General features: G+C 41.0%; 1 protein-coding gene across 1 annotated transcript in view; it reads left to right on the top strand.

Annotated features, from left to right (window-relative positions):
- Positions 1 to 23,645, top strand: part of LOC124277981 (diacylglycerol kinase epsilon-like) — a 72,160-nt gene that overhangs the window by 30,329 nt on the left and 18,186 nt on the right. The window contains exons 7-8 of the mRNA XM_046713709.1: positions 5,411 to 5,482; positions 15,037 to 15,167. Of these exons, the coding sequence (XP_046569665.1) occupies positions 5,411 to 5,482; positions 15,037 to 15,167 (203 nt within the window). The remainder of the gene's footprint in view (positions 1 to 5,410; positions 5,483 to 15,036; positions 15,168 to 23,645) is intronic.

Genomic DNA, 23,645 nt, shown 5'->3' with positions numbered 1-23,645 from the left:
TTGTCAATTTGACAGACCAAAGTATTCTCTGTGTTTTGGCGTCCCAAAGTATTCTGTATATAGGGGCCCACTGACTAACCAGTGTCTCGTGTATATTGACCAAGCTGATTCTTCCATTCTTGTGTTTGGCAGCCATGCAATGGTACGCTGGTATTTTGGTTGCAGGGTGCGCCATGCCTGCCTGTGCAGTGTTATCTGCCAGATCTGTTGTAGAAGATGTACTTATGAACCTCTGAACATGGAGATGATGTGATGCTAGGCTCCCAGGACATAGCTTTTTATTTTAACTTATCACCAACTTTGTCACCAATGTCATGAATGTCCTTGAGATATTTTCAATGAATTATATTGTTTCAACTCTGGGGCAGAAGTATGGCTGGATTCTTTTCCCAAGGTTTGTGTAGACCAAATTTCTGTAACATATGTTATATTTGGGATTACACCAAGTTTCTGTTCAAGCATCCAAAACTGGTGGAAATTAAACATGAAAGTGATCTTTGTCATAACCCAAATATGGGTACTAGCCCATTTCTGGTGTCCCCTGCCGTGATATTGCTGGAATATTGCTAAAAGCGGTGTAAAACTAACTTTTGGTATTCTGAATTAAATAGTTTTGGCGTTTCCATGGCAACAAGTTTGACTTAGACTGAAATTGGTGGTAGTGCTGTTTTCCGTAGCTGAACTCTAAAACCGTTCACTATTTCTTCACCAAACTTGGCACATAGATTGGTCTGGTGGTGTACTGGTGCCTTTTGGTAGTTTTGGATTTCTGAATAAAATATCTTTGCATTTCCATGCCAACAAGTTTGACTTAGACTGAAACTGGTGGTAGTGCTCCTTTCTGGAGCAGAACTTTTAGAACCTTTCAATACTCTCCTTCCACTTTTCTATATACACACCAAAACATTTGACATAATCATAACTCGTAGACATATTCATGAAGAGTATTTTGCCATTGCCATATTGATGTCTTCTTGTTTAATAAATGTTTCATTGTTGGAAGACTTTAATCTCCATAGTTCTGGAGTGTTACATTGTTAGAAGATCTTGGTGTCATTAGTTCTGTAGTGTTACATTGTTGGAAGATCATGGTGTCATTAGTTGTGTAGTGTTACATTGTTTGAAGATCATGGTGTCATTAGTTCCTGAGTGTTACATTGTTGGAAGACCTTGGTGTCATTAGTTCTGTAGTATTACATTGTTGGAAGATCATGGTGTGATTAGTTCTGTAGTGTTACATTGTTGGAAGATCATGGTGTCATTAGTTCTGTAGTGTTACATTGTTGGAAGATCTTGGTGTCATTAGTTGTGTAGTGTTACATTGTTGGAAGATCATGGTGTCATTAGTTGTGTAGTGTTACATTGTTTGAAGATCATGGTGTCATTAGTTCCTGAGTGTTACATTGTTGGAAGACCTTGGGGTCATTAGTTCTGTAGTATTACATTGTTGGAAGATCATGGTGTTCCTGAGTGTTACATTAGTTCTGTAGTGTTACATTGTTGGAAGATCATGGTGTCATTAGTTCTGTAGTGTTACATTGTTGGAAGATCATGGTGTCATTAGTTCTGTAGTGTTACATTGTTGGAAGATCATGGTGTCATTAGTTGTGTAGTGTTACATTGTTGGAAGATCATGGTGTCATTAGTTGTGTAGTGTTACATTGTTGGAAGATCATGGTGTCATTAGTTCCTGAGTGTTACATTGTTGGAAGACCTTGGTGTCATTAGTTCTGTAGTGTTACATTGTTGGAAGATCATGGTGTCATTAGTTCTGTAGTGTTCATTGTTGGAAGATCATGGTGTCATTAGTACTGTAGTGTTACAGGTTGTCAATTCTTGGTCTGCCAGCACCATATTCATGTGTGTCTCCAAGTGGGGAGACTCTACAAGCGGCTTTTCTGTGAGAGTTCTCCCCCAGGCAGCTTGCATAGCATAACTGAAATACTGTTTAAAGGGGCATTAGACTTCACTCACTCCCTCTAATGAGTGTGACACATAACCCAGACGTGATACAGGTATGAGGTTACCTGCATGAGTTGTAGGTAGCAAACGGCCAGACCTACACATAAGTGTGAGAATTTCCCATGTACAGTGTTTGTGTTATGAAAGGAGAAGATGACAGTGGTCTCTCAAGTCAACCATGACAGAAAACACCAAGGATTTGTAGCTAGCCCAACCCAGACATGGAGTGAACACTGTGCAAGAGCAGTTTAATACTGCTATAAGAAATTGATAAAAAATATCTATTTGTTAACCAGCTGCTGGGCAAGGGAGACAACTGTTCTCTCTACCTGTTGCTTTACAATATATGCTGGTGATAGAACACTTTCTTCAGTGGTGTCCTCTAATGGAAAATGGTGTCTTGATGGACTGTGAGTTCTTTGGTGAATTGAAACTTGGAGCCAGTACTGAGGACATCAACATGCTGTCAGACACTCAGCACAGATTCTGCTCTGTCAATTCTGAGAATTTCTGAAAAAATCACTAGTTAAAATTGCATATACTTTCCTAGTCTCTTAGTGAGTGGTATATCATAGTTGCCTACCTTGTAGGGCAAGAAGTCGGATGGAATGAAACTGAACTTTTTCCATGTTAAAATAAAAATGATGTCATTCATCCACTCTGTATCAACTGGACGACATGTCATTCATCCACTCTGTACCAACTGGATGGCATGTCATTCACCTACTCTGTACCAACTGGATGACATGTCATTCACCCATTCTGTACCAACTGGATGACATGTCATTCACCTACTCTGTATCAACTGGATGACATGTCATTCACCTACTCTGTACCAACTGGATGACATGTCATTCACCTACTCTGTACCAACTGGATGACATGTCATTCACCCATTCTGTACCAACTGGATGACATGTCATTCACCTACTCTGTATCAACTGGACGACATGTCATTCATCCACTCTGTACCAACTGGATGGCATGTCATTCACCTACTCTGTACCAACTGGATGACATGTCATTCACCCATTCTGTACCAACTGGATGACATGGCATTCACCTACTCTGTACCAACTGGATGACATGTCATTCACCCACTCTGTACCAACTGGATGACATGGCATTCACCTACTCTGTACCAACTGGATGACATGTCATTCACCTACTCTGTACCAACTGGATGACATGTCATTCACCCATTCTGTACCAACTGGATGACATGGCATTCACCTACTCTGTACCAACTGGATGACATGTCATTCACCTACTCTGTACCAACTGGATGACATGTCATTCATCTACTCTGTACCAACTGGATGACATGTCATTCACCTACTCTGTACCAACTGGATGACATGTCATTCACCTACTCTGTACCAACTGGATGACATATCATTCATCTACTCTGTACCAACTAGATGACATGTCATTCACCCATTCTGTACCAACTGGATGATATGTCATTCACCTACTCTGTACCAACTTGATGACATATCATTCATCTACTCTGTACCAACTGGATGACATGGCATTCACCTACTCTGTACCAACTGGATGACATGTCATTCACCTACTCTGTACCAACTGGATGACATGTCATTCACCTACTCTGTACCAACTGGATGACATATCATTCATCTACTCTGTACCAACTGGATGACATGGCATTCACCTACTCTGTACCAACTGGATGACATGTCATTCACCTACTCTGTTCCAACTGGATGACATGTCATTCATCTACTCTGTACCAACTGGATGACATATCATTCATCTACTCTGTACCAACTGGATGACATATCATTCATCTACTCTGTACCAACTGGATGACATATCATTTACCTACTCTGTATCAACTGGATGACATGGCATTCACTTACTCTGTACCAACTGGATGACATGTGATTCATCTACTCTGTACCAACTGGATGACATGTCATTCACCTACTCTGTACCAACTGGATGACATGTCATTCATCCACTCTGTACCAACTGGATGACATGTCATTTACCTACTCTGTACCAACTGGATGACATGTCATTCACCTACTCTGTACTTACTGGATGACATGGCATTTACCTACCCTGTACCAACTGGATGACATGGCATTCACCTTCTCTGTACCAACTGGATGACATGTCATTCACCTACTCTGTACCAACTGGATGACATGTCATTTACCTACTCTGTTCCCATGTGTGTAGTGTGTCATGGTGGCCTGTAGTGTAGTGTGTTGCCTCCCCTTGTGTACAGGAGGAAGGGAACCCTGCTATAGTCTTGGGTACACAACAAGGCAATAAAATGCCCGCCAGCCGAGCAGGAACCAGATTGCTTTCTGATTCCCAAGACCTTTTTTCATCAATGGCTGAAAAAGAGAGAAACTGAAAATTTCTCATGAGAGAAAAACCGATGTAGCTTTGTAATGTTTGTGGAAAGGCTGTAGAGCTAAGTTGTCAGGCATGGTTTAGTGTACATCTGTGGCTGGCTGAGGAGAAGCTGTCTGTCTGTGTGTCTGTGAGGAGATGTGTTGCAGCAACTTCTCCTGGATGGGGCTGACTGTTATCACTGATGTAATCTGCAGAACTCCACCCTGTCAGCCTTGTTACATGAGAAATATGCCACCACAAACATGTTGTTTGTTTAGGTCAAATATCCCCAGACTGTTGAAGCTGGAAAAGTACTGTTGGATTTGTCAGAAAATATCTTTAGATGATATGCATGAATATACAATCTTCATTTTGTTGCATAGTTTTCAATATATGAGCCAGATTATTAATACAAACTTTCTGTTTTCAGAAAATGTCAGTTTCAGCTATCTCCTTCATTCAGGAGCTTGTAAGAGTATGTCCTCCTGTGAAAGCTTGAGGTCATATGGGCTGTCTTCAGTGAATGCCATTGATATTTCTATGAAACATATTAAAGCTCTGAGTCCACACAGTTGTAGAACAGTATTTCCCTGTGATATTTGTCAGCAGAAATTTTGTTCCAGGTTAAGTCCAGTATCTTACAGTCTGTCTAAGACATAAATTTGTTAAAATTGTCCTGTGTCAGAATGTATCATTTCTACTCTTCAACACAGGTATTTGAGGGGTGGTGGGATAGCCTAGTGGTTAAAGCATTCGCTCATCACGCCAAGACCCGGGTTTGATTCCCCACATGGTTACAATGTGTGAAGCCCATATCTGGTGTCCCCCACAGTGATATTGCTGGAATATTGCTAAAAGTGGCGTAAAACTAAACTCACTCACTCACTGAAGAAACGGTGACCCTTCGTGATATTGCTGGAATATTGCTGTAAGCGGCATAAAACTAAACTCACTCACTCAGAGGTATGTGTGCAGTGAGGGTAGTGACATTGGATACTGAGTAAATTAGAGTATGATACAACTGTCCGTGAAACTCTGTGAACTATGTGATGTTAATGAGCAGGTGCTTGTGTTTCAGTTTGCGTACTTCACCTACGGCACCAAGGACGTCCTGGAGAGGGAGTGCAAGCAGCTCAACAAGAAGATGAGGGTGAGGATGATAGTTCCGACAATCCTGGGACACAGTGATGCAGCTGTGTGAGGCACCATAGTTCTCTCAGTTGCATCACTGACGTGGGTTCCCTAATTACACTGATTACGATTCTCGGCTTGTCAGTACTGTACCAGTGCTCAACACGTGGTCATTGTCTTTGATCTGATTCATTTGGGGCTTTTCTATCACAGTAAGGTGATATGCCATGAGTGAACTGAAACACTGTTTAACATAGTGTTGATACCCTCTCACTCATATAACCGCTTTTATTGAATTGAATTATTATATTTCGACCAAGCATCTTGATTCGGTGTTGGTCTGAGCTCGTACATGCCTAATGTAGTTGCTAATTAACAGTGTTGGGTATGTAAGGGGGAGGCATTGCCACAGTGATGGAGTGACGTGGATGTGGTTGTTGAGGCTGCCATGTGTTCAGCTCACACACTCACTATAGTACATGACAGAAGCACACTGTAGTTGAAGTGTTCACACCTGTGTATGTATGTGAATGAAGAACTTGATAAGAAAGGACAATGGGCCATTCACATTGTACATGTACAGGTGAGGATAGCGGAGTTTATATATTGGAGAATAATAAGGCCCTTTATCTATACAGATAATTTACCTCTGGAGTAGTTGGGACAACATGTGCTTGTGTTCTGACAACCTGGAACAAAGGAAAACCCTGTATGATAGAGACGGTACTGTGACTGTGGAGAACTCACTGATGGCTATTGTGTTACTGAAATATAGCCTTGTATTGTGGGATGTATGTACATATGTTCTCCATTCATACCTGTAAACTCCATTATGCCATATTTTTCTCCTGGAAAGAAATGACTTTTCACCAACTGAGGAAACAGTTTAGCACTGATGAAGATTAAGGTTAAAGATGGTTGTTTTCATTAAGTTTGATTGAGGGTGTACCCCTATTAAAGATGGTACTAGGGTTGTGTCTTGTCATTGAAGGGGCAGTGGGGTAGCTTAGTGGTTAAAGAGTTCGCTCGTCATGCTGAAGACTTGTGTTCGATTCCCCACATGGTTTGCTGGAGTATTGCTAAAAGCGGCATAAAACTAAATTCACTCACTCACTCACTCTTGTCATTGAAAATGGGTAAAGTATCATTGTTGTCATTGATAGATGTGTCTTGAATGGAGTGAGGGCTTACTAGTTTTTTTTCCTTGGCAGTTTTGACCCTTGGCTATTAGGTATCCATAGTTGTGGGTTCGAATCCCAAACAGATTTACCCAAATTTGACCAGACGTTTTCCCTTGAATTTCACTTAAATTGTGAATGTCTCAGCTGACACACCATGGAAAGCTGGAATAATGTTGACATGGCATCAGATCTATCTCAATGACTGACTTGTCATCTATGGACTGAGGCCACCCCATCATGGGGTGTCATGTGGTGTGGGGAGCACCTGTTGGACTGGAACACAAGAGGTAAGGAAGTTGTGGAGGGTACGACCAGGCTCAACCTGGGCATCACATGACAGGAACAACCCATTTCCTATATTTATTGTCTCATTCCCTGTCATTGTAAAATGCCTCTCTCTTGGGAGTCAGGAGTAAACATCCTTTCTTTGAAGCAGTCAGTATGGCCTGTTCCTCCTTATGTGTAAACACTGGTGTTCAGCCTGCTGCTGATGCTGTTTGTGATGTCTTTGCTCTGCCATGGATTCCCCACCATACACTGGTCACAAGTATCTCCAATCTGCCATCCAGCACAATTCCTTTCTATCCCATACTATCCAGTTTTATCTATTGCTGCCCTAAACTATCCAACACCATCCTGTGTTGCCACAGATATGCCTAACAGTCTTTACTCTTTTCCTTTGCAATAAAAATGAAACACCACTATCTATCTTATTCAGTGGTACTAAGCATTGTATTCATTTTACCCCCAATACTATACCTTGGTATCACACACTATCTACAACTATCACTATCACTATCTACAACCATCACTATGACAATCTACAACCATCACTATGACAATCTCCAACCATCACTGTCACCATCTGCAACCAACCATCACTGTCACCATCTGCAACCATCACTATCACTATTTACAACTATCACTATCTTCAATCATCACTATCTATAACCATCACTATCTACAACCATCACTATCTATAACCATCAATATCTATAACCATCATAATCTATAACCATCAATATCTACAACCATCACTATCTATAACCATCACTATCTATAACCATCACTATCTATAACCATCACTATCTATAACCATCACTATCTATAACCATCACTATCTACTATCTATAACCATCACTATCTATAACCATCTATCTACTATCTACAACCATCACTATCTACAACCATCACTATCTATATCTATCTATAACATCATCACTATCTACAACATCATCACCATATCTACAACCATCACTATCTACAACCATCACTATCTACAACCATCACTGATTATCTATATAACCATCACTATCTACAACCATCACTATCTATAGTTAACCATCATTATCTATAACCATAGTGATGCATATGATGGTTATCTACAACCATCACTAATGATGGTATAGATAACCATGGTTATCTATTAGATAATGATGGTTGAAGATATAGATAACCATCAAGATAGTGAAACCATATAGTGATGGTTATAGTGATGGTTATAGTGTTAGTGATGGTTATAGATCTATAAGATGGTGATGATAGTTGTAGATAGTGATGGTTATAGATAATGATGGTTATAGATAGTGATAGTGATATAGATAATATGATATTGTAGATAGTGACTATTATAGATAATGATGGTTGTAGATAGTGATGGTTATAGATAATGATGGTTATAGATAAGTGATGATGGTTATAGATAGTGATGGTTGTAGATAGTGATGGTTATAGATAATGATGTTATTGTAGATAGATAGATGGTTGTAGATAGTGATGGTTATAGATAATGATGGTTATAGATAATGATGGTTGTAGATAATGATGGTTGTAGATAGTGATGGTTGTAGATAGTGATGGTTATAGATAATGATGGTTGTAGATAGTGATGGTTGTAGATAGTGATGGTTGTAGATAGTGATGGTTATAGATAATGATGGTTATAGATAATGATGGTTGTAGATAGTGATGGTTGATAGATAGTGATGGTTATAGATAGTGATGGTTATAGATAGTGATAGTGATGGTATAGATAGTGATAGATAGTGATGGTTATAGATAGTGATGGTTATAGATAGTGATGGTTATAGAATGATTGTGATAGTGATGGTTGTAGATAGTGATGGTTATAGATATAGATAGTGATGGTTATAGATAGTGATGGCTGTAGATAGTGATGGATAGATAGATGGTTATAGATGTGATAGTTGTATAGATAGTGATGGTTATAGATAGTGATGGTTGTAGATAGTGATGGTTGTAGATAGTGATGGTTATAGATAGTGATGGTTATAGATAGTGATGGTTATAGATAGTGATGGTTGTAGATAGTGATGGTTATAGATAGTGATGGTTATAGATAGTGATGATGGTTATAGATAGTGATGGTTATAGATAGTGATGGTTATAGATAGTGATGGTTATAGATTGTGATGGTTGTAGATAGTGATGGTTGTAGATAGTGATGGTTATAGAAAGTGATAGTGATTGTTGTAGATAGTGATGGTTATAGATAGTGATGGTTATAGATAGTGATAGTGATTGTTGTAGATAGTGATGGTTAGTAGATAGTGATAGTGATATAGATAGTGATGGTTGATAGTGATGGTTGAGATAGTGATGGTTATAGATAGTGATGGTTATGATGATAGATAGTGATGGTTATAGATAGTGATGGCGATAGATAGTGATGGTTATAGAAAGTGATAGTGATTGTTGTAGATAGTGATGGTTATAGATAGTGATGGTTATAGATAGTGATAGTGATTGTTGTAGATAGTGATAGTGATGGTTATAGATAGTGATGGTTATAGATAGTGATGGTTATAGATAGTGATGGTTGTAGATAGTGATGGTTATAGATATAGTGATTGTTGTAGAGTGATGGTTATAGATATGATGGTTATAGATAGTGATAGGTTTATAGTGATAGTGATGGTTGTAGATACATGATAGTGATGGTTATAGATAGTGATGGTTATAGATAGTGATGGCGGTTGTAGATATTGTTGTAGATAGTGATAGTGATGGTTGTAGATAGTGATGGTTATACATAGTGATGGTTGTTGGAGATAGTGATAGTGATGGTTGTAGATAGTGATGGTTATAGATAGTGATGGTTATAGATAGTGATAGTGATAGTGATAGTGATGGTAGATAGTGATGGTTATAGATAGTGATGGTTATAGATAGTGATGGTTGTAGATAGTGATGGTTATAGATAGTGATGGTTATAGATAGTGATAGATAGTGATGGATATAGATAGTGATGGTTATAGATAGTGATGGTTATAGATAGTGATGGTTGTAGATAGTGATGGTTATAGATAGTGATGGTTGTAGATAGTGATGGTTGATAGATAGTGATGGTTATAGATAGTGATGGTTATAGATAGTGATGGTTATAGATAGTGATGGTTGTAGATAGTGATAGTTATTATTGTAGATAGTGATAGTGATGGTTATAGATTATGATGGTTATAGATAGTGATGGTTATAGATAGTGATGGTTATAGATAGTGATGTTTGTAGATAGTGATTGGTTGTAGATAATGATGGTTTGTAGATAGTGATGGTTATAGATAATGATGGTTGTAGATAGTGATGGTTATAGATAATGATGGTTGTAGATAGTGATGGTTATAGATAATGATGGTTATAGATAGTGATGGTTGATAGATAGTGATGGTTATAGATAGTGATGGTTGTAGATAGTGATGGTTATAGATATGATGGTTATAGATGATGGTTATGGCCATAGATATGATGGTTGTAGATAGTGATGGTTGTAGATAGTGATGGTTATAGATAATGATGGTTGTAGATAGTGATGGTTATAGATAGTGATGGTTATAGATAGTGATGGTTATAGATAGCAATAGTGATGGTTGTAGATAGTGATGGTTATAGATAGTGATGGTTATAGATAGTGATAGTGATTGTTGTAGATAGTGATAGTGATGGTTGTAGATAGTGATGGTTATAGATAGTGATGGTTATAGATAGTGATAGTGATGGTTATAGATAGTGATGGTTATAGATAGTGATGGTTATAGATAGTGATGGTTGTAGATAGTGATGGATATAGATATAGATATAGACCATCACTATTCACAACCATCACTATCTATAACCATCACTATCTACAACCATCACTATCTATAACCATCACTATCTATAACCATCACTATCTATAACCATCACTATCTACCAATCATCATCTATAACCATCACTAACCATCACTAACCATCTATAACCATCACTATCTATAACCATCACTAACCATCACTATCTACAACCATCACTATCTATAACCATCACTATCTATAACTATCACTATCTACAACCATCACTATCTATAACCATCACTATCTATAACCATCACTATCTTCAACCATCACTTATCTATAATCATCACTATCTCAACCATCACTATCTATAACCATCACTAACCATCACTATCTACAACCATCACTATCTATAACCATCACTATCTATAACCATCACTATCAACAACTATCACTATCCACAATCATGTGCCATGACCACCATCTCCCTGTTGCATCTGCTGTGCTGTTACTGTTTTGCTAGAGTTGTACCAGTGTTGTGCTAGTATCATTGCTGTACTATGACTGACAACAGTTGTATCTCGGCTGTACCATTGCTATACCATGTCAGTATGATGTTTGTACCATAGCTGTACCATTGTGTACCACCATTGTGTACCACTCGTGTGGCATGTTGTACATCTGCTGTACCATGGCTGTGCCATAGTTGAGTGAACTTTGTACCAGGGTGTATCAGTGTGGTACCATGGCTGGGCAATTACTGTACCATGTTTGTATCTTTGTACCATGACTGTGCGATAGTTGTACCATTGCCTAGTATAGGGGTGTACCTGTGCTGTACCCTGATGCAACAAAACTGTGCACTTCTGTATCCTACTTGTACCCCTGCTGTACCAACTTTGTACCGTAGGTAGAGTACCTTCCTCACTGCTTGGACCCTGCTTGTATCATCTGGAGGACATCGTATGGTGTTGAGCAAGCAGGCTGTTTCATATCTCACCCCGCCGTGATCAGGTTGCTCGTAAATCTCTCCCTCCATTAGCCAGCAAGAAAACAAACAGGCTGAAAATTCCAGGTTTTTATATTTCTGATATTTCATTTTTGCAGGTTCCATCACAGGCAGTGAGTGTGAGAAAGGCTGCGCTTATGACAACTGCATGTATGAGAGTGTAGGACCAGCGAGTTCCCATAGCAGGCATGGCTGTCTCTGTGTTTACATGGAAGAGAGGCTGGCCATGCTGGTCTTACTCTATCATTAATAACACATTTGGGCCTAACAACATGCATGAGGACAACCACTGCACCATGTGAACCTTCCTACACCAACAGTAACCCAGTGATCAATCACGACATTCTTGCTTCAGTTTTGGTAAAAAGCAAATGGAAATGACAAATTGAACATAAGTTTAAACTGATGTGACTGGGTTAATTCTCTCTGTCCTTATGTAACCATGTACAGAATTTATGGATTTTGTTTATCACAAAATATTTAAAACAGTTTAAAATGAGGTCAGATTTATTTGAATTTTTATTCCACCACAGATCTAAATATAGGTTTTTGTTGCTGATTTACCCAACTCAAGTTTCAGAGATTTCAGCAACTTAACATAGCTTGAATATTGGAATTGACTGTACTATGAAAAACATAAAACTGTTTATAAACAGTTTAGTCTCACTTGGCACACTGGAAGGTCAATAGGAGATCAAAATGTGCTTTCAGTTTATCATAAACCTAAACTGAAGATGATTTTTTTCAATGTTGTAGATCAAACAGAAACAGAATTAGTCGAACTATTGAAGTTGTTGTTGCATTTGTGTTAAGCTTGGTCTATGTAGTGGATTTGGCATGAAACACATCATCCATCCACATCTAAGTCCCTGGTGCACTTCACACAGTTGTCTTTTAATACCATTATGTTGATCCGAGTTGACTTTCAGTGAAAGCTGATAGCTCTTCTCTTGACATCTCACAACTCTGGGAATAGGTTTTCAAGCTGTTTGTAAATATTCATCAAAAAAAGATTGCAATGTGTGATGGCAACAAGATAAGACATGTATAGTATAGGCAGTGGTGTGTTCCACTCAAGACCTGATGACCATCAGTAGCTAGTCTCTCATCTGTGGTGGGCATCTCATCACTTCATTTACACTTTTCATTAAACTGAGGGGACCCAGGAAATAAACACATACCATTTTGTACTCATTTTACATCCTGCCCTGTTATTTTACTGTCTTTATGAGGACATTATGGAATGAACATCTCTAAATAGCCGCCACTAAATTCCCTGGCCACAATGGATGCTAAGTGTGACTTGTACTTGGGAGTTCAGTGACATGACATTTACTAGGAAGGACCATGAAGTGACTAGAACTTTGAAGGTTATTGAAGTGACTAGAACTTTGAAGGTTATTGAAGTGACTAGAACTTTGAAGGTTATTGAAGTGACTAGAACTTTGAAGGTTATTGAAGTGACTAGAACTTTGAAGGTTATTGAAGTTACTAGAACTTTGAAGGTTATTGAAGTGACTAGAACTTTGAAGGTTATTGAAGTGACTAGAACATGGAAGGTTCCTGAAGTGACTAGCAGTTGCAAGGTCACCAAAGTGACCAGTACTTGGAAGTTCCCTGAAGTAACCAGTACTTGGAAATTCCCAGAAGTGACCAGTACTTGGAAGTTCCCTGAAGTTCCCTGAAGTGACCAGTACTTGGAAGTTCCCTGAAGTGACCAGTACTTGGAAATTCCCAGAAGTGACCAGTACTTGGATGTTCCCTGAAGTGACCAGTACTTGGAAATTCCCAGAAGTAACTAGTACTTGGAAGTTCCCTGAAGTGACCAGTACTTGGAAGATCCAAACAAGACCAGACTGATTCTGTATCACACTCTGTAGATCACAGGCAGACATGCTCTTACTCTATCAACCACGGGTTGCCTGGCCTGCACTCTGTCATTACCAACCTAAATGATATATCTGGTATTTTGCATACTACAGTGTAGAATCATACATTTGTATACCCACGACAAGCCTGAACCTAGCACTGGTCACACGGTCGCTTGGGGTGAATACAGTAGAGCTAGAAGCATTCATACAACATACACTGTAAATGTAAGCACAGATCTATACAAGAACTGGACCTGTTTAAGAGATGGGATATGTCAGTTTACTTGCTCCAGCATCTGGGTCTCTGTTTCAATCCAGACTTCAAGCCACGGCCTGGAATTTGTTCATTATGAGACACAAGCAAAGTCCAGTAATAACTGAAGAACTACAACCACTATGATCTTACCATTCTGCTTTGAGATAAGATCTTATTCTTCTGAATTGTTTGATTTGGTGTGATGAGAGAGGCTTTCTGTTAGAACGAACCTAGATGACATGGCAGGGGAGGAGGGTTGCGGTCTCACAGAGCTATCACATGTACTCTAATTACATTTCCAGATATACGCTGTGAAATAGAAAAAAACTGTCTTCAAGAATGAATGGTCTGTTCCGCGTCTCACTCATCTCCTTGACTTCAGAATGTCTCATTTACACAAGGTTCAGTTAGTGGGGCCATCTTGAAGTCTTCCTCCAGCTCACCTATATAGCTATCTTTGTGTGTCTCCTTATGTCTTCTGTCTCCATCTTGTGTGGCATCCTTTAAGCTGACACAAGGTGTTTGTTGGATGGACAGTTCCCTCAACATATGGGACACTGCATATACAGTCCTAGACTAAGGCTTAATCTCTGAATATATATAATTTTGATAGTAACAAACAAGCCCATTTATATTGAAAAGGAGCCCTAGGGAAACCAGAGATTCAGAACCTGAGGAAACCTAGACTTGCTTTATTTAGGGCTTTAGCACTGCAGAGAAGGCTTGGCAGTGTGGAAAATAATGTGGTTCAGGGACTGTGAGACAGACTAATACAGTCCCTAAATAATCCCTAAGCCATCAAAAACATGCTAATGTACAATATTTACTGGCCCAGCATGTCTGTTGTAAAAGTTATCTTTTCTCTCTGTGATGGTGTGTTTAACTAAAATGGCCTCTTGTTAACCAACCTGATACCTTTGGGATTCAAGGACAGAACAAGTTCTTACTTTCATATTGTTCTTGAGATCCGACTTCAATGGGGATGTTGTTTGTAACTTGTTGTGTTTAGGCTGTCAACGTTGTGACACATTTACCCCCCACTTATGTCATTGTACAAAAACACATCATGTTGAATATTTGCCAGATTTGTTTGTCAACAGTCCTGTTCATTTTCTGCCCTTGTTATATAAGTCCATATTTTCCTGCCACAGGTGTCCTGTATGTAACAGAGGTGATTTCTGCTTTCAGGTTGAGTTGGATGACCGTGTCCTTGAACTTCCTGACATTGAAGGCATTGTCATCCTCAACATCAGCAGCTGGGGCGGTGGTTGTCGCCCATGGGAACTAGCGTCTGATGACCTTGACTTTAAACCTGCAAGGTAAGTTCTCATACTACATAGACTGTGGCATCAAACTGTCACATTGTTGTTAATATTCACAACGTTAATACAAGGGCCAAAACATCACAATGAAGCTGACTGATGGGGCACTTTGTACGCTCACCAACAGGACACGTGCAGCTGACTGATGGGGCACTTTGTACGCTCCCAAACAGGACACGTGCAGCTGACTGATGGTGCACTTTGTACGCTCCCCAACAGGACACGTGGAGCTGACTGATGGGGCACTTTGTATGCTCCCCAACAGGACACGTGGAGCTGACTGATGGGGCACTTTGTACAGTCCCCAACACTTAGACTTGGTGCACTTTGTACGCTCCCCAACAGGACACGTGCAGCTGACTGATGGGGCACTTTGTATGCTCCCCAACAGGACACGTGCAGCTGACTGATGGGGCACTTTGTATGCTCCCCAACAGGACACGTGCAGCTGACTGATGGGGCACTTTGTATCCCCAACAGGACCCAACAGGGACACTGTCCCCAACAGGACCGCGTGAGCTGAATGGGGCACTTTGTATGCTCCCCAACAGGACACGTGCAGCTGACTGATGGGGCACTTTTGGCAGCTGACTGATGGCACTTTGTATGTTCCCCAACAGGACACGTGCAGCTGACTGATGGTACACAGCTCCCCAACAGGACGTGCAGCTGACTGACTTTGTATGCTCCCCAACAGGACACGTGCAGCTGACTGATGGGGCACTTTGTACACTCCTCAACAGGACACTAGCAGCTGACTGATGGTGCACTTTGTACGCTCCCCAACAGGATACGTGCAGCTGACTGATGGTGCACTTTGTACGCTCCCCAACAGGACACGTGCCGCCGACCAATGGGACATTGCAAGTTTCCCACCAGGATACAGCCAGCTCAAGCCTGCTTGGTCACTTTGTAACCAGTTACATAACCATATCATTGCCTCTGCCTGAATCTAGCTATATCATATGCACATGTTGATTCTGATCGCATAATGGATGGTTGTCCTGCAAGGAATAGGAATGGAATCTAAGATAAATGCTGGGAATAAGGAAAGTTTGGAACACATTTTGTACCTAAAATAACTTGATATGGTAATAAGTGGCTAATTTTAAATCTGATGTTGTTGAGCATATACAAACTTCAAAATGGAGGTATCATACAAAAAAGAGGAATTTCGGGATAGGTTTTAAGGCTCGGGTGGTTTTGTCGTAGAACTCTTGAAGTTTTAGAGTTTTTCAGAAGCACCTGGTGCAATAGTCGGTGGTTGAGGGAGTGCTGTAGTGGAGTGCTGTGCAGGAGTGTCAGGACATCCAGTAATCTGCAGCAGCAGCAGCAGCAAACATCTGGCGACACAGTGGGACAGGGGCAGGGGCTGGGACCAGGCTTGAGTTATGTGAAGTGAAGTGAAAACATCTTCCATGTTCAGCACCACAGTGACACAGCACCGACATGCACTTAAGGGAGCAAAAATATACCTCCTATCAAGGCTTAGAAGAAGGAGATTTCAACTATTATTGTGGTTGTTTTTTCATAAAAAATATCTTCACCCACTGAAAAAAGTCCCAAGATTACAAACATATGGCAGGAATAGTATTTGTGGGAATAATTTCTGTTGTGAGCTCTGGGAAAATTGTCCACATGTTGTAAAGAGAATAATCTTTGATTTAGGTCTGTGAGATGTTTTTAAATGACCTCTGTGGTGGGTCAGCTAATAGCAGTCGGACAAGGAGAAGTGAGAGAAAACACTAGTGCTATCTGGGTCATAAATCTCCTTCTCTCAATGAGAGATCACAGAAGGAGAAGCCAACTGCATCAAACATATGTGTGATTATAAACCTCCATACTGATGTGACAGTTATCTGTGATTTATGGGCAGATAGCATCAACTAATACCCTTACTTCCCAACAGATGATATATTGTTTATGATTAAGTCCTCATGGAGGGCTCTGGCCACTTGTGATGTGCTGACCTCTCACCCTATTCTTGCCAAAGTGACCCCACATGACCTGAGAAGTTCTCTCCTCCCACGGTGGCAGGGAGTTGGATTTTGGTACTTGTGTTATGTTTCAATAGATGAGTATTTTTTCAGGTAATTTTGTAGTGCCTGCATTATTCTAGCTGGTTTTAGAAAAAAACACAAATTCTGCTATTCTGGTTGTATTATATATAAACATATTTCTGCTATTGTCATCTTGAAACATTTTGAAACATAACTGCTGGGAAAAGCAGGGTTTTACATGACGCATGATTCCTGCGTATTCGACACAACCGGTTTGTAAAAGACTCTCAAGCTTGATGCAGGTTTTATGAGTGACCCTCAGAATTCAGTTCAATAAAATTGATTTGATAAGCAAACGATGATAGTTTTCGTGAGGTCTTCGTTAATTTAGATATTTCTTATGTTAATAACTCTTATGTTACAGTGAATAAATCACAAGCATGAATATTTGTTCAGTATACTGGATTTTGTTATGGCTGAATTGAACAGTGAAAATATACTACCGGTAACACTTAAATGGCAATACATCACAAAACAACCAAATCTTTGCAAAACTCGTGCTTTTTGATATACAAAAAAAAATTCGCTCAAATTTTCATGACTCCTAAATATTGAAAATGACTCCCCAAAATAAAATACTGTGAATCACCATGACTCTCATTTTTCAAAGTCTGTGTAAAACCCTGGAAAACTATATATTTTTCAGTTTGCACAATATCTCCTCTGTGTGTTCAGTTCTTTATTTTCACACTTCTTCCCAAAGCACTGGCCAGCTTAGTCTGTAGTCCGATGTACCCTGTTCCCACCCCATATAACTGAGTCTGTAGTCTGATGAACCCTGTTCCCATCCCATATAACTGAGTCTGTAGTCTGATGAACCCTGTTCCCATCCCATATAACTGAGTCTGTAGTGAGATGTACCCTATTTCCCACCCCATATAACTGAGTCTGTAGTCCAATGTACCCAGTTCCCACCCTCAGATAACTGAACCTATAGTCCAATGTACCCAGTTCCCACCCTCAGATAACTGAGCCTATAGTCCGATGTACCCTGTTCTCATCCCAGATAACTAAGTCTGTAGTCCGATGTACCCTGTTCTTGCCCCAGATCACTAAGTCTGTAGTCAGATGTACCCTGTTCCCACCCCATATAACTGAGCCTGTAGTCCAATGTACCCTGTTCCCATCCCATATAACTGAGTGTGTATTCTGATGTACCCTGTTCCCACCCCAAATAACTGAGCCTGTAGTGAGATGTATCCTTTTCCCACCCCAAATAACTGAGTCTGTAGTGAGATGTACCCTGTTCTTGCCCCAGATCACTAAGTCTGTAGTCAAATGTACCCTGTTCCCACCCCAGATAACTGAGCCTGTAGTGAGATGTACCCTGTTCTTGCCCCAGATCACTAAGTCTGTAGTCAGATGTACCCTATTCCCACCCCATATAACTGAGCCTGTAGTCCAATGTACCCTGTTCCCATCCCATATAACTGAGTGTGTATTCTGATGTACCCTGTTCCCACCCCAAATAACTGAGCCTGTAGTCCGATGTACCCTGTTCCCACCCCAGATAACTGTGCCTGTAGTCCAATGTACCCTGTTCCCACCCCATATAACTGAGTCTGTAGTGAGATGTACCCTGTTCTTGCCCCAGATCACTAAGTCTGTAGTCAGATGTACCCTGTTCCCACCCCAGATAACTGAGCCTGTAGTGAGATGTACCCTGTTCTTGCCCCAGATCACTAAGTCTGTAGTCAGATGTACCCTGTTCCCACCCCATATAACTGAGCCTGTAGTCCAATGTACCCTGTTCCCATCCCATATAACTGAGTGTGTATTCTGATGTACCCTGTTCCCACCCCAAATAACTGAGCCTGTAGTGAGATGTATCCTTTTCCCACCCCAAATAACTGAGTCTGTAGTGAGATGTACCCTGTTCTTGCCCCAGATCACTAAGTCTGTAGTCAAATGTACCCTGTTCCCACCCCAGATAACTGAGTCTGTAGTGAGATGTACCCTGTTCTTGCCCCAGATCACTAAGTCTGTAGTCAGATGTACCCTGTTCCCACCCCAAATAACTGAGCCTGTAGTCCAATGTACCCTGTTCCCATCCCATATAACTGAGTGTGTATTCTGATGTACCCTGTTCCCACCCCAGATAACTGAGCCTGTAGTGAGATGTACCCTGTTCTTGCCCCAGATCACTAAGTCTGTAGTGAGATGTACCCTGTTCCCACCCCAAATAACTGAGCCTGTAGTCCAATGTACCCTGTTCCCATCCCATATAACTGAGTGTGTATTCTGATGTACCCTGTTCCCACCCCAAGTGTTCCCACCCCAGATAACTGAGCCTGTAGTGAGATGTACCCTGTTCCCACCCCAGATAACTGTGCCTGTAGTCCGATGTACCCTGTTCCCACCCCATATAACTGAGTCTGTAGTGAGATGTACCCTGTTCTTGCCCCAGATCACTAAGTCTGTAGTCAGATGTACCCTGTTCCCACCCCAGATAACTGAGCCTGTAGTCCAATGTACCCTGTTCCCATCCCATATAACTGAGTGTGTATTCTGATGTACCCTGTTCCCACCCCAAATAACTGAGCCTGTAGTCAGATGTACCCTGTTCTTGCCCCAGATCACTAAGTCTGTAGTCAGATGTACCCTGTTCCCACCCCATATAACTGAGCCTGTAGTCCAATGTACCCTGTTCCCATCCCATATAACTGAGTGTGTATTCTGATGTACCCTGTTCCCACCCCAAATAACTGAGCCTGTGAGCCTGAGATGTACCCTGTTCTTGCCCCAGATCACTAAGTCTGTAGTCAGATGTACCCTGTTCCCACCCATATGTAGAGCCTGTAGTCCAATGTACCCTGTTCCCATCCCATATAACTGAGGTGTGTATTCTGATGTACCCTGTTCCCACCCCAAATAACTGAGTCTGTAGTGAGATGTACCCTGTTCTTGCCCCAGATCACTAAGTCTGTAGTGAGATGTATCCTTTTCCCACCCCAAATAACTGAGTCTGTAGTCAGATGTACCCTGTTCTTGCCCCAGATCACTAAGTCTGTAGTCAGATGTATCCTTTTCCCACCCCAAAGAACTGAGTCTGTAGTGAGATGTACCCTGTTCTTGCGCCAGATCACTAAGTCTAGTCCAATGTACCCTGTTCCCATCCCATATAACTGAGTGTGTATTCTGATGTACCCTGTTCCCACCCCAAGTGTTTCCGTCCTAAATAACTGAGTCTGTAGTGAGATGTACCCTGTTCTTGCCCCAGATCACTAAGTCTGTAGTCAGATGTATCCTGTTCCCACCCCAAATAACTGAGTTTCTAGTCAGATGTATCCTGTTCCCACCCCAAATAACTGAGTCTGTAGTGAGATGTACCCTGTTTTTGCCCCAGATCACTAAGTCTTGAGCCCCTGATGTTATCACCCCCACATCCCTAAGTCTGGAGCCCCTGGCATCCCCCAGCCCCCTTCCCACAGCCTCCTCTGGTTCCCACACCTCCACCTCGTCCCACAGAGACCATCAAAGGGGAGGAGTTGTTACCTGTCATGTCCACTCAGCTCACCACACTCCCTTTCCATTAATGCATTAAAGTACTCACAATGTAGATACTAGAAGATAGAGTGTTTCAACTCAGCTACCGCTTGATGCTGTATCCCAGGGATTATGTGATAGCTGTTCCTTGTTTGCGCCATATCGGAAGATAAGGAAAACGTCTATTTAGTTTAAGATGAGAAGAGTTGCATTGCTTTCGAGGGATATTCATGCATTACAATGGATTACATTCTCAAAATGTCTACATATATTCATAATAAAACACAAACTGAATATTATGGAATTTGATACTTTTAAAATGATTGTAAATATTTCTTCCAATATTTGTATGAACCTATTTGTATTGGTACTTCATAAGGCAGATGTTCCTTCAAAATGTTATCAAAGAGCATTGTTTTAGGGGAATTGTATTTGCTATCCATTTGCTTTGGTCTTAAAAACATTGAATTAACTAGTACTAATTTAGTGTGAATCAAAACTTTTCCATTTCTCCAAGAGTAGGTCTTAATGATGGCTCCAATACAAAAAGAAGCATCATGTCCACTTTGGTTTCAGTAGCACTATGTCCTATTGACCAGTTGAACTATTAAACTTTTTAATTTTCTGATACTGAGAGCCCTTGTTCCCTATCAAATGAAAGTCTTGTCAATGGTATTAAATTTAAATTGATTTGAAACTAGTCCTGGTAGTGTCGAGTGTCCAATTACCACCAATGTGATATGTTGATGATGTGAAGGAGGTGGGGGCTGCATCACCAACACATTCTCCAGGTGATAAGATCAGCTGATAAGTGGGCGTGGCCGATGCCATTAGCAGATAAGGGGGTTGGGCAGGCTTGATGTTTCTTTAGTAGCAGGGTTAGTACAGAGGCTGTAAATACCAGGAGTAGGATGAGGGAGGGGGCAGGTGGATAATTGTGGACAATATGTGACTTAGCCTAGAGAAAAACATGACTGATACATATAAGCCCAGGGTTGTGTTCTGCTATCACGGCTCCGATACTGGGGTAAAATAACAACCAAATTTATTGGAGGTGTAATATAAGGCAATAAGGAGCACCACTTTTGTGTCAAGTCCATATTCTGTTAAGACCTTGGAGCAATATTGCTTACATCCTTTTGTCAGGAGCTCTCTTACCGGTAGGTCAGGAGTCATCACACTGATGTTTGTTGCCATCTCTTTGTGTCGTTCATCTATTTTTATTCACCTGAGTTTGCACTAGGGTACTCATATTTCTCTTGTACACCTATATGTATATTGTTCACACAAAGTAGGGGATAATCAGTGATCCCTGATAAGCCTTTTTACAGCCTTGATGAAGGCATGCAACATAAGCCTTGATGAAGGCATGTAACATAAGCCTTGATGAAGGCATGCAACATAAGCCTTGATGAAGGCATGCAACATAAGCCTTGATGAAGGCATGCAACATAAGCCTTGATGAAGGCATGCAACATAAGCCTTGATGAAGGCATGCAACATAAGCCTTGATGAAGGCATGCAACATAAGCCTTGATGAAGGCATGCAACATAAGCCTTGATGAAGGCATGCAACATAAGCCTTGATGAAGGCATGCAACATAAGCCTTGATGAAGGCATGCAACATATATGTGACTTGGTGTTTGAGGTCAAAGAAGTAATGCACAAAGGTAACAATGTTGTTCACTTGCTCCAGAAGGATTGTTTTACCATTCCCCAGATGAAACAGCTGTCAGGTTAGGTCCTTAATTGTTTTGCAATGGAATTTGAGGTAATTGAGACATGTATCTTAGTCAAGTTCCAAGCCAGCAGACATTTCACATTCACCCTTCTGGGGTGACATTTACACATCATGTAGACCTGTAGGTGGGTAGATACAGATATAGACCTGTAGGTGGATAGATGCAGATATAGATTTGTAGGCAGGTGGATGCAGATGTAGACCTGTAGGTGGGTGGATAAAGATGTAGGCCTGTAGGTGGGTGGATACAGATATAGACCTGTAGGTGGGTAGATACAGATGTAGACTTGTAAGTTGGTGGATGCAGATGTAGACCTGTAGGTAGGTGGATACAGATATAGACCTGTAGGTGGGTGGATGTAGACCTGTAGGTGGGTAGATATAGACCTGTAGGTGGGTGAATACAGATGTAGACCTGTAGGTGGTTCGAGGCAGATGTAGACCTGTAGGTGGGTGGATACAGATGTAGACCTGTAGGTGGTTCGAGGCAGATGTAGACCTGTAGGTGGGTAGATACAGATACAGATATAGATCTGTAGGTGGGTAGATACAGATATAGACCTGTAGGTGGGTAAATACAGATATAGACCTGTAGGTGGGTAGATACAGATATAGACCTGTAGGTGGGTAGATACAGATGTAGACCTGTAGGTGGGTAGATACAGATATAGACCTGTAGGACGGTGGATACAGATGTAGGCCTGTAGGTGGGTGGATACAGATGTAGACCTGTAGGTGGGTGGATACAGATGTAGACCTGTAGGTGGTTCGAGGCAGATGTAGACCAGTTGGTCAATGGATACAGATGTAGAGCTGTTGGTCGGTGGATACAGATATAGACCTGTTGGTCGAAGGATACAGATGTAGACCTGTTTGTCGGTGGATACAGATGTTGACCTGTAGATGGTGGAAACAGATATAGACCTGTTGGTCGGTGGATACAGATGTAGACCTGTTGGTGGGGGGAGACAGATGTAGACCTGTAGATGGTGGATACAGATGTAGACCTGTTGGTGGAGGGATACAGATGTAGACCCGTAGATGGTGGAAACAGATATAGACGTGTTGGTCGGTGGATACAGATGTAGACCTGTTGGTGGGGGGAGACAGATGTAGACCTGTAGGTTGGTGAGGGGAGGTAATCCCACAGTTTGGAACCCATGTTCAGTGTTTATGTTACTTGTCAC

This window comes from Haliotis rubra, unplaced genomic scaffold (assembly GCF_003918875.1).
Source record: "Haliotis rubra isolate DU_JTF1 unplaced genomic scaffold, ASM391887v1 Scf23, whole genome shotgun sequence".
NCBI classification, from domain to species: domain Eukaryota; kingdom Metazoa; phylum Mollusca; class Gastropoda; order Lepetellida; family Haliotidae; genus Haliotis; species Haliotis rubra.
This window is presented reverse-complemented; position numbering and strand designations above follow the sequence as displayed.